At 38.0% G+C, this 11,571-nt stretch overlaps 3 protein-coding genes across 3 annotated transcripts; 1 reads left to right on the plus strand and 2 right to left on the minus strand.

The window, feature by feature from the left end:
• Positions 1-202: 202 nt before the first annotated feature.
• LOC128861083 (uncharacterized) lies at positions 203-876 on the plus strand. Its single transcript, XM_054098969.1, has 2 exons — positions 203-299; positions 379-876. The coding sequence occupies exons 1-2, from the start codon at positions 288-290 to the stop codon at positions 832-834; spliced, it is 468 nt and encodes a 155-aa protein (XP_053954944.1). The 5' UTR covers positions 203-287; the 3' UTR covers positions 835-876.
• A 3,026-nt stretch (positions 877-3,902) lies between these two features.
• Positions 3,903-4,620, minus strand: LOC128861084 (cuticle protein LPCP-23-like). The gene is made up of 2 exons (XM_054098970.1): positions 4,511-4,620; positions 3,903-4,421 (listed from the first exon to the last, which is right to left on the minus strand). The coding sequence occupies exons 1-2, from the start codon at positions 4,520-4,522 to the stop codon at positions 4,032-4,034; spliced, it is 402 nt and encodes a 133-aa protein (XP_053954945.1). The 5' UTR covers positions 4,523-4,620; the 3' UTR covers positions 3,903-4,031.
• A 5,608-nt stretch (positions 4,621-10,228) lies between these two features.
• LOC128860782 (cuticle protein LPCP-23-like) lies at positions 10,229-10,940 on the minus strand. The gene is made up of 2 exons (XM_054098528.1): positions 10,853-10,940; positions 10,229-10,763 (listed from the first exon to the last, which is right to left on the minus strand). Exons 1-2 carry the CDS (start codon positions 10,862-10,864, stop codon positions 10,374-10,376), a joined length of 402 nt encoding a protein of 133 aa, XP_053954503.1. The 5' UTR covers positions 10,865-10,940; the 3' UTR covers positions 10,229-10,373.
• Positions 10,941-11,571: the final 631 nt, after the last annotated feature.

Below are 11,571 nucleotides of genomic sequence, written 5' to 3' on the forward strand. Positions count from 1 at the left end.
GGGTTGCTATACGCATTTTGCTGAATTATGGTTCCATTGTGTTTTGACTATTGAAATGGATCCCTATTTTTTGTAGTTTTAAAAACTTCTTACAAGGAAATAAAATAACACAATACTATTTTCCACGGTTCGAAAAATAACACACGCTATTTGTTGATATAAAATAGCAGACGGCTACCGAAAGTGGCATAGTTTACAGGTAGCAACCGCATTGACACCATTGCCAAGAATTAGAGAGCGTTTAAAGGAAGTACATCAAAAACAGCCAGCTAACATAACGCAGAAAAATGTTTAAATTTGTAAGTTGCCATAAAAGTGCACGAAAAAGTGAAGCACTCCAAAGACATTTCCTAACTAAATACATTCACTCTTTTACAGCAATCCGTCGTCCTACTTGCTTCCATCCTTTTGCTGGCCACTACTGATGCCCGTCCGAGTCTGAAATATCTGCCAGCTGTAGCAGAGCATGTGGAATATACGCCCACTGTTGTCGGACACGCAGTACACTCACTGCCCACCGCAGTTTCGCATCAGAGTCAAACCATTGTACACGAGAAACGTCCCTACCTGCGACCCATAGTAGAGCACACGCCGATTATTAAAACTTACACACCCATTGTGAAGGCATATTCGCCCATTATCAAAGCGTATACACCCAGCACAAGTGTCGCTTGGCCTGCTGTTTCGTATGCATCTGTGTACCCGTCAGCTTATGAAGGTTTATATGATGGTTGGAGTTCGCCCAGTTTGAAGAGTGCCTATGGTGGATGGAGTTCTGGTTGGAAGCCGAGTGCGGCCTATGAGGATTGGAATGCGTGGGCGCTGAAAAAGTAAATAAATTAGTGAGCAAAACCGAAAGTCATGTGAAAATTTGGAGTCAAATGAAATGTTTAATACGTAAATAAAGAAAATGTGATTTATAATATTTGTACTCACAGAGGCAGCGAATAAAGCAAGCAAAGCTTCAAAATTACTATCAGAAAATCTACCATATCTGGCACGCAAATCAAAGTTCCAAACAATTAAGAACAGAAATCCGATTTTAACAAAATTAGAGAGTAAAGAACAATAATAAGATAATTAAACCAAAAGTTCTTAGAGATCGGAATTCGGCAATAACTTCCTCGTTTGAAATAAATTTTTTCCCCGCGAGCCATTTCTTCTTGTTAGGGAACACTAAAGTCGCACTAATTAATGTAGTTTGGCGGCGACAACTCCGGATGAATGTACTGGTGCGTTATCGTGGTGAAAAAGCACTTTCTTTTTAGCCAAATGCGGCCGTATCTCCTTCAATTTTTTGGGAAACAGGTCTAATAACTCTCTGTAGTGTTGTCCAGTGATCGTTCTTCCTTTTTCTAAAAAATCCACGAAGATAACATCGTTCGCATCCCAAAAGATCGTCGCCGTGATCTTTCCGGCCGATTGGACTGTCTTCACCTTCTTTGGAGCAGAGTCACTGAGAGAAATCCATTGTGTTGATTGTTGCTCAGTTCCTGGTGTGTAGTGATGAATCCAACGGTAACAACTCGACGCGAAAATTCCTTCAGATCTCGCTTAAATTGCTCCAAACATTGCTTCGAAGTTAACAGCCGCATCAGCTCGTTGTCCACCGTGAGAAATCGTGGCACCCATTGGGCCGACAATTTTTTCATCGCCAACTTATCATGTAAAATATTTATTGCCGTTCCGGTCGACACGCCTATGGCCTCTGTATGGCCTCGAGCACTTTCGTTCGTTGATCAGCGAAAATCATGTCGCGGATTTTTTTAATGATTTCCTTGGTAACCAAGTCTGTCGAGCGTCCTGGTATCTCCTGAACAAAAATAGATGTTCGCCCACGTTTAAATTCGTTAAACTAATATATAACTGTGGTTATAGATGGCGAAGCGTCCTCACAAACAGCATCCAACTTTGCTTTTATGTCCTCGCATTTTTTCACATCCAAAAAAAGCGAATTACCGAACTCCCCTCCACCTTCCCCTCCTCCTTGAAGAATGAAGAAGGTCGCTCTTGCTTATCTAACAACACAACATCACACTTTGTTGGGTCCCCGGCCAATCTGGAGTGAAGGAAAATGCAAGAGCGGCTAAGTGCGCTATGAAAAGCTCTATGTTTGACCTACAGCGCGTGGTAGAGAGCATAAGCTTTCCTCTAAACGAACTTTACACTACGATTGACTTGAGCATAAACGCTGAAACCAATGGAAAGAGGCCTCTGATTATTAACTGCAGAGTCTCCAAAGTACTCTGGCCAAAACTGAATCTGAAGCACAAAATGTCTGCTTGGATAAAAGAGATTCAATCACCAGCGTGCTCACAGGTGTTATAGCGGTTCACTGCAATATTGGCACCCTAGCCAGTACAATTCGTGTACCTCACAATGGCTTCTGGAGGAGTTGTGGATATGAGGATGTCTCACTGGATGGACTAGGTACCTTTTTAAAGTAATCTAAGGGATTTAACGGGAGATGGAAATGAAATGCAGATATTACAATGGGTCGAGTGTTTTGTCTTAGACAAGAAACCTGGCTAATCAAACCTAACCTAACATAACCCAGCGCAGAGTGTTTTTTTTTAATTACCGTTATATGAGATCTAGACGTAGTTAGGTGCCAATTTAGTCCTATTTTGGATAAAGCGTACTTTAGTTGTGTACCAAGTTTCATTGAAATGTTCTCAATTTAACTCGAGTTATTGTCCTCACGGACCGACAAATGAACAGACTTGGTTAAATCGAGTCCATTCTGCTCATTTTGGTATATACATCTGTGCATATCTGTTTAGGCTTATATTTATATACAACTGTGAACAAAATTGTCATACCCTTGGGCGCAAGTGCGCGGGTAGAAAAAAAAATTAAATAGTGATGAAGTAATATAATAAATAATGAGGTTGCACGCTTTAAGGGGTAACTTTACGTGTTTCTCTAGCTATTCTTATCTAGATTAAGAAAAAAAATGTTTCTTTGTTCCAGATTAAAAAAAATTCTTTAAAAATCGTGTTTATTTTACGCGTGTACAGTGGTGTTACCCCTTAAGGGGTGCAAATTTTAACCTGGAACAAAGAAACATTTTTTTTCTTAATCTAGATAAGAATAGCTAGAGAAACACGTAGGGGATTTAAAAAATATTTATTTTTGTGGAATTAGCAAGCATTTGAAGGAAAAAACTCTATTTTGGACTAAAAAAACGGCACTTAAATAATTATAACAATCGTTTAAATTAATCTATCGAAAATCCCCTACGCTCTTCTCTTAAGAAGGTTATTATACAGACGTAGTGAAAAACCTGATTAAAAATATTTAAAATTGTTTGAGTTATGCTGCGTGCCAATTTCAGAAAACGTGTTTTGAGAAAAACGCGGTTAAAGTTTGGAAACTTGGAGAAGTCGTTAGGTAGCAGTCACTAACGCTTAGTTAAAAGCTTAAAATATTTATGAAATAAACTTCGGTAACGTATAAAACTTTTTGTTCTGTATTTTAAAAGGTTCAAAGAATTTTTTAAGCTTATAAAAAAAATCAATTTTTTGAAATTTCTACAGTAGTGTTACCCCTTAAGCAATGTGGAAAAACTGGACCTATTACGAGTGTGTTATGTGGAGCCCTCACAAGTACACTTAGGCTATCTTCGAAAGCAATTCAAGTTACGGTTAACGATGGAAGTGGAATGATACCACGTGGTGACTGTTTCCAATATTAAAAGAGACATCATATAACTGGCGCTTTGGTGCACACAGATACAGTCAATAGCGTCGAAGAGTTGTTACTTCTTCACTGTTAAATACTTGGTTTAAATTTAAGTAGGCTCTGCATCCTTTACTCTCAAAAAAATCTACTAAGAAGTTTAAAAGTTACCTACCTCAGCTTCTGTGTTAAGGCTAATACAAAAAATAGCAACTTGTGAATTAAAATTTTTAAATAAACTAGTTTATTGAAAAGTCAACAACGTCCTTTCTATAGAAAATTAAACTATTCGTTATATCACATTCCAAGTACAAAATCTTTTGTCCATTTCCGTTCTCTATCCAAATCGTTTACCAGGATGAGTAGTGACCATCATAAGACAATGGAGCAGCATAGCTGTGCACGACTGGGGCAGCAGCATACGACTTGATGACGGGAGCAGCGGCAACATAGCTGGTATGCACCAATGGAGCAGAGTGAATGGTCTTCACCACTGGAGCTGGCACATAGCTGGTCTTTACAACAGGTGCCAAGACATCCTCAACGACATGAGCTGAGCTGTGCACAATCGATTGGCTTTGGTGAGAGACGGCAGTGGGGATGCTCTTCACTACTGAACCTACTTTAGCCAAGACTGGTTCTTGGTAGGCCACAGCTGATGGAGCGGAGTAGACAAGAGGGCTTTCAACCAAGTGGCTGGGAGCAGCGACGGCGACGGCGAAAAGAGCGGCAAGGACAAACTGTTAAAATAGAAATAAATGTTTTATTAATTAAAAAAATGTCTTACTGCAGGAACATAAAATCCTTTTACAACCAAATGAAAACTTACCAATTTGTACATTTTGTTAAATTTTGTTATTTTTAGATTTCGTACGAAAGAACGATTTTTGACTTATGAGCGTTGTTAGCTGATTGATGTCTTTTATTTGAATATCCGTTGCTTTTATACTTTTAAAAGTTCATGCTACGAAATTTTATAGGAATTACAATGAAAACGTTAATAGATTTCAATAATCGTAACAATAACAACAATGCAAAGAAAAAAGCTCGTTCATCGTGCAAGTCATACACGTCGCGATGGTTTGCTTTGGTTAAGCACACACAATAAACAGTTTGTGGTGGTGAGGGCGATTACTCATACCCATAAACGAATACGTAGACGCAACGCAGGTGAGCGCTCACAAACACACAACTTAGCGGGAGCTGAAAGCAATTATAGCATGAAGTTGAAATGAAAAAAAAAAAATATTTAATTTTCCAACAATTAATGCATTAGACCAAAAAGGTCTAAAAGGCGCAACTTGCTCTTGTTTTCATTGCGCTGCGGCAACGCGCTGATTAGCTGTTTAGCTGTCGAGCTTTAGCCAATTGCGCATAGACGTGACAGACAATAACCCACAGCCTCGCACGTTGCCCTCGAAAGGTTATTATGACGTTACAACTAAATAACCAGAAATATAAAAATAGAATTGAATTCTTTATTGAACCAATTTTTTTGTTTGGTCTTTTTGTTCCTGAATGCGTTGGCTTGGGCGTTCGTTAACGGAACTTGTATTAGTTTCATGCTTCGTTCTTTGTTAACACTCTGCAAGTTAGATATATAATTGTATTTCATATTATAAAATTTACAGAGAATTTGTAGCAGTTAATTGCAGAGCGAATAATTACTTCGTAAACCATTACATCTTCATCCATGCATCCCCAGCAATAGCAGTAGGGATAGTCCTGAACGAATCCTGGTTTGTTTTTAGCGGTTATGTTAGGTTACAAATGCCTTCGCACCATAACCAGTAACCGTCGTTCCCAAGTGGGTGGTGATTCCACTAAAAACATCCCTCCTCATCCTCTTAGGTTTTTCCCTCAATCACTCAACAAAATTTTGCGCCATTTTTCTTCGCCTATCATCATTTTTTCTATTAACTCTTCAGGTATACATACACCAATAGCTCGTTGCAGAGCTGTTCTCTTTGTGTTTCACCTCTCGGATTTGAAGAATCGTTTTCAGTACCTCCATAAATGCAATTTGTCACCGTGCTTTCTTTCTACCCCTTTTTTTAAATTAGATATTAGTATCGCTGTCCATCTACTGTAATGTTCAGAGTCCATCTTATTTGCCAAACGCTCACCGTTTGAATGCTAATGTCGGAGGACCATGGTCCTGGAATTCTTGAGATTTTGACCTCCCTTCTCCGTTTGCGCTCTTGTGCTCGAATATTTATAGGGATGGTTCCGCTAATAACTAAAACTGCTACTGTTATATATGAAAAAGCCACTCTGTACAGCAAGAGATTATAAAGTTTTTCAAGAGATTATAAAGTTTTTCGCCCGCATTTCACACTTAGCGAATCTGCCCATGCTTCGCATCCGTATAGAAGAATTGGGTACGTCGTGTCCATTAAAAGCTTTCGCGTGCTCTGAAATGGGTTTTCAAGGTTTGTCATGAACTGAAATGTCAATCCGTTTACTATGACAAATCATAATTTATGTGCACCCAGCAAGTTAATCTTGAGACTAGTTGCACTCCTAGGTATTTGACGCATACCTACTTCAAATGGGACACGTTTGTTGGTTAAAAGGATTAACTCTGTTTTCTGTGAGGCCTGTTTCCATACGTGGTCCTCTACCCATGTCTATACTCGGATCATCACTTAATTTAACTTCCTTTAGCTTCGTCAGTGGTTTGAGCGATTATTATAGCTGAACGAATACTTGGCTACCATGCTACATCATATCATCGACTGCTCTCCCTGCAAAGGCTATAGTAACCAATCCGGTGAATGGCGCTTACCATGGCAGACAGAGTGAAATCTCCTACGTGGGTTTTTTTAGACAGCACTTTGACGAACGGACAAATTTATCACACATTTATTGGGTATGGGAACAAGTTTCCGCCCTTTCTTAGTAAAAGTTGCGATTTATTTAAACGATTAAAGCTACTACATCTTTCAGTCAACATACAGATTCCTCTGGCGAAAAATTCGAGTTCTTTAGACTTGATCCGTTCATTGAGTCAGTTTACGATGCTCTCGTAAGAAGTAAACTGCTCTCCAATATGGGCTGACTGCATTGATCGGAACAGATGGTAATCCGAAGGTACTAAATGTATAGAATACGGCGGTGGGGCAAGATTTCTCAATTGAGTTCCTCTAAATATTTCTGGACCAATTTAGCAACGTGTGGCCTGGCGTTGTCATGCAGAAAAATCAGTTTGTCATGTCTACCGGCCCACTCCGTCAGCTCTTCTTTAAAAGCTCGATTCAAACGTATTAGTTGCAGTTGGTAACGATCGCAAGTGATTGTGTCAGATGATCTAAGGAGTTCATAGCAGATGACATCCTTCTGATCCCACCAGATGCACAACATAACCGTTCAAGCATCAATATTTTTTTTCGCTGTCGATGGACCCGGTTCACCTGGCAGGCCCAATATTTCCGACGCTTAGAACTATCATAATAGATCCATTTTTCATCGCCAGTGACGATGCGATGTAGACAACCTTTTCTTTTCTACAGTTCAAGAAGCATCTCACACGGCACCAAACGTCTCTCGATATCGCTCTCATGCAATTGATGTAGCACCCAATTACCTGCTTTCTGGGCCGTTCCCATCAAATGTTTACCGACGGTTGATTTGTCAACATTGAGCTCTTTAGACAAATCAAGTGTTCGATATGCGTCTTCATCCAATAATTGTTGTAGTTGAGTATCTTTGATTTTTTTCAGTGTCCTTTCACGACCTTTATTACTCACGTCGAAATTGGCACTTTGAAAGCTTCGAAACCTGTCTTTACAAGTTGTATTCGATGAAGCGACTTGTTTCAGCTGGGTTTTTCTTTAAAAGGTGCTAATGAATCATGACTTTCCGCAAATGCTGTTTTTTTGCGACGAACGTAGACATGTCTGACGTCAGATAAAAAATGATCTTAGGGCTTCAAACGAATGTCAATTACTGCGATCGAGACCTCACATCCACACTTTGAAATAACCAGCATATTACTCGAGCGAACACAAAAATACTGTCAGCAGCGACACCTCTTTTGCGAGGGCGGACACTTATTCCCAATAAGTATTACTACTACTACAATTTGTATTTTTTTTGGCAAAAACCCACCGCGTAAACCAACTTCAGCCACCGTATTCACCATATATGACCACCTGTGACTCTTGCTTCCACAACTGAAAATAAAATACATTCATTGGTATTTGGCGAAAATTTGCTACGATTTGGAAGATAGAAATCGAAACCCTGAAGGAGTTGAAGACCCTATCAAATAGCGCATCTCAGAAATTATTGAAGTATTGGAGAAAGCGCTAACACAAATGTATTATATAATATATAGATGTTATATTAGTATGATATGATTAGGAAAAAGGAGATATTGATGAATAAATATGTAAATATTTTTCGAGAAAAATACAAAGTCATAGTTTTTTGAACAAACCTCAAATGTCGCTACTGTAAGCCCTAATAGTATGAGCGTCAAAAGTAAACATATCAGGGCGTATAATTTATGTTTGCTTCTCGTACGATTATGAGAGCAAAGGAAAGGGCAAAACCTATTTTCATTAGAATCGGCGAGGTACTACGTAGCCTATAAACTCTAACACCCAATGTTGTGTTAAATTTTTTTCGCGTCGGCATTTTATGCAAATTTGACAATTTTCATGCTGTGATTAGATTACAAAGTGGGAGCTCTTGGTGTAATGCCATGTGCTCTCCATACCGATTAGAAACTTGGAATACCGACGGCTTTAGGCCGAACTAATTTTCATGTGTGGCATCTGCTAATAAGGCCAAATTGGACTGTTCACACATGGTTCGAATTTGGTTGGAATGTTTGGTGGTAGAGACCCATATTCTGCGAAAAACTATTTCTAATGGAAATTTCTGCTATCAAAGTAGTTGTCAATAGATAGGAAGGCGCGTCTAGTGAAAGACTCGAAAAGGATTTCGTCGAGGAGTGGCAAACTATTGCTCAATTGTCTTTTAGCGCTTGTTGATAAGAGTACTTCTACGTAAATTTGAAGCCAGCTTTACTTAAGGGGACAGATACCAGTAAACGGCCATATTTTCCTTGGTTTTCATTAAAATTATTTAAAATGAATACATATGTCAATATATTTTTTTCAAAATTGCCATACAGTTTATTTATACATTAATGTTATATAACATTTTTTTTGTATTTTAGCTATTTAAAATGGCGGATGTTCATTCAATTCTTCCAGCAAGGTCGCAGCGGGGCTTCTCAATCGGCGGACATTGTAGAATCGGCGTCAGTGAACTGAATACAAAAAACCAAAAATTTTGTTTGTTTATTAATGTCATAATTTCTATTTGAATTAACAATAAATGGGGGGAAAAATAGCGTGATAAAATGCTTAAAAAAAAATTAATTTTGGGGCGAATTGTCCTACTTTTTTTGCTTCTAAAAAATTTCTTTTTCGAGAACTTGTAAATTCACATAGAAAGGAATATCATAAGAAAGATGTGTGCAAAATTTCAGGGAGATCGGTTAATAATTTTCTAGTTATCGTGTACGTCAATTCGAAAAATATAGTTTTGAGAAAAACGCGTCTAAAGTCGGCAACGTAACTCTACCTCTCCCAGCGCTTGAACGCAAAGAATAGAGTCGTCGCGGTTGACGATCTCTAATATAGGAAATACTTAAATTTACGTTCTAAAAAATGTTTAACATATTCTTAAGGAATTATATTAACATTTTATGAAAAAAAACTTTATTTTTCGAAATTTTAAGCAAATGAAGTTTTCAAGGGTAATTTACTTCTGCAGCTCGAATTATCTTCTCCATTATCAGATTAAAGAAATAACGCGATATCGAGTCAGCTTATCTAAAATCTCTTTTGGTATCAAACAGAAGGTTCCTGCCAATTCAGACTCAGCTGTCATTTTTGTTATGATGTATGGCTAGCCTCTTTAGTAAACATCAAGGACATAGTAAATTTTCTAGACCTAAAATATGTTAGCTTATCCAAGTCTAAAGTCACATATATAAGATTTAATCTCAGTTATTTGATACTTTCGCAAAGACTGGACCAGTACACAAAGATATTAGCATTGATGCGCAAAATATGTGATATGATTTAGGACTTTTATAATATGGACTTATATCTGCCCCAATATGAATCGGCTTCCTCCAAAATTCAATTTACTTCGTAAAAGGCATTTCATAAGAGACATGCATTTTTTTTTAAATAGTCAGACATTTTTTTTGACGTGAACTGTGAGTCCTCCATGAGGTTAAGAAAAAGTGTGAAAACGTTGAAAAATTGCATTGATTGTAGGACCAAAAAAGAAACAAATTGAAGATATTATAATAATAAATTGGAAACACCGCAGAAACTAAGCAAATGCATAATCCGGAATCAACTGCTTCAAAAGAGAAGATGGAAGAATTAGTTGTATTAATGGAATATAAATAATTGCAAAATTTTTAAACGACGTCGTGAATTCCATTACGGAAATTAGTTTCCATCTCTTGCCTAGTAAAACCAATATTTATGTTAAAGTCATCATTAAAACACATCTGTAAAATTGTTTAAATAAATAAATTTATTTAAAAAATCATCGATTTAAAAGTCAACAACATTCTTTCTATAGAAAATTAAACTATTCGTTATATCACATTCCAAGTACAAAATCTTTTGTCCATTTCCGTTCTCTATGCAAATCGTTTACCAGGATGAATAGTGACCATCATTAGACAATGGAGCAGCATAGCTGTGCACGACTGGGGCAGCAGCATACGACTTGATGACGGGAGCAGCGGCAACATAGCTGGTATGCACCAATGGAGCAGAGTGAATGGTCTTCACCACTGGAGCTGGCACATAGCTGGTCTTTACAACAGGTGCCAAGACATCCTCAACGACATGAGCTGAGCTGTGCACAATCGATTGGCTTTGGTGAGAGACGGCAGTGGGGATGCTCTTCACTACTGAACCTACTTTAGCCAAGACTGGTTCTTGGTAGGCCACAGCTGATGGAGCGGAGTAGACAAGAGGGCTTTCAACCAAGTGGCTGGGAGCAGCGACGGCGACGGCGAAAAGAGCGGCAAGGACAAACTGTTAAAATAGAAATAAATGTTTTATTAATTAAAAAAATGTCTTACTGCAGGAACATAAAATCCTTTTACAACCAAATGAAAACTTACCAATTTGTACATTTTGTTGTTTTTATTATTTTTAGATTTCGTACGAAAGAACGATTTTTGACTTATGAGCGTTGTTAGCTGATTGATGCCTTTGGGTTGAGCAGCCAACGCTTTTATATCTTTATGCTACGAAATTTAATAGCCATCACAATGGCAATGTTAATTGCCTTATTTCACCATTACAACAACAACAAAAACGCTGTTGAAACCTCTTGGAATTGGCTGCGTTTAACACACGCGCCGCTGCCGTCGGTTGACTTTGGTTAGTAGTGGTGAGCGCACCACGTACGCATGTACATATGCGCGCTCTTTTTTACTAAATATTGGAGCTGAGGCTCTACCCTCTTCTTGATATTTCATTCTCACGCGGATTACTGCCCATTTTCACTCTAGGTACTCCACTCCTCTTGTAAACGCTAACTCTGTCTGACTTCAAACTCGTGCCAAGGGCCCTTTACATTTTCATGCAATATTTAGAAATTAAAATAAATTAATATGCACAGAGTAGTGCAAATGTAAATTAAATAAATTACGAAGCTTTTTTGCGTACTGCAATATAATTCATTTATTCTCTTGCTGCTTATTTATTGATTTCTATTTATCCATTTCAGTATTGGTTGAGTGAAAGTAAAGATTCTGATTATTCCTGTTTGGGGCAAAAAAGTGGCAGTTTTTACTTTGACTCAAACATATATTAAATCCGAAGTGTGAATGTTCGA

This window comes from Anastrepha ludens, chromosome 4, assembly GCF_028408465.1.
Source record: "Anastrepha ludens isolate Willacy chromosome 4, idAnaLude1.1, whole genome shotgun sequence".
NCBI lineage: Eukaryota > Metazoa > Arthropoda > Insecta > Diptera > Tephritidae > Anastrepha > Anastrepha ludens.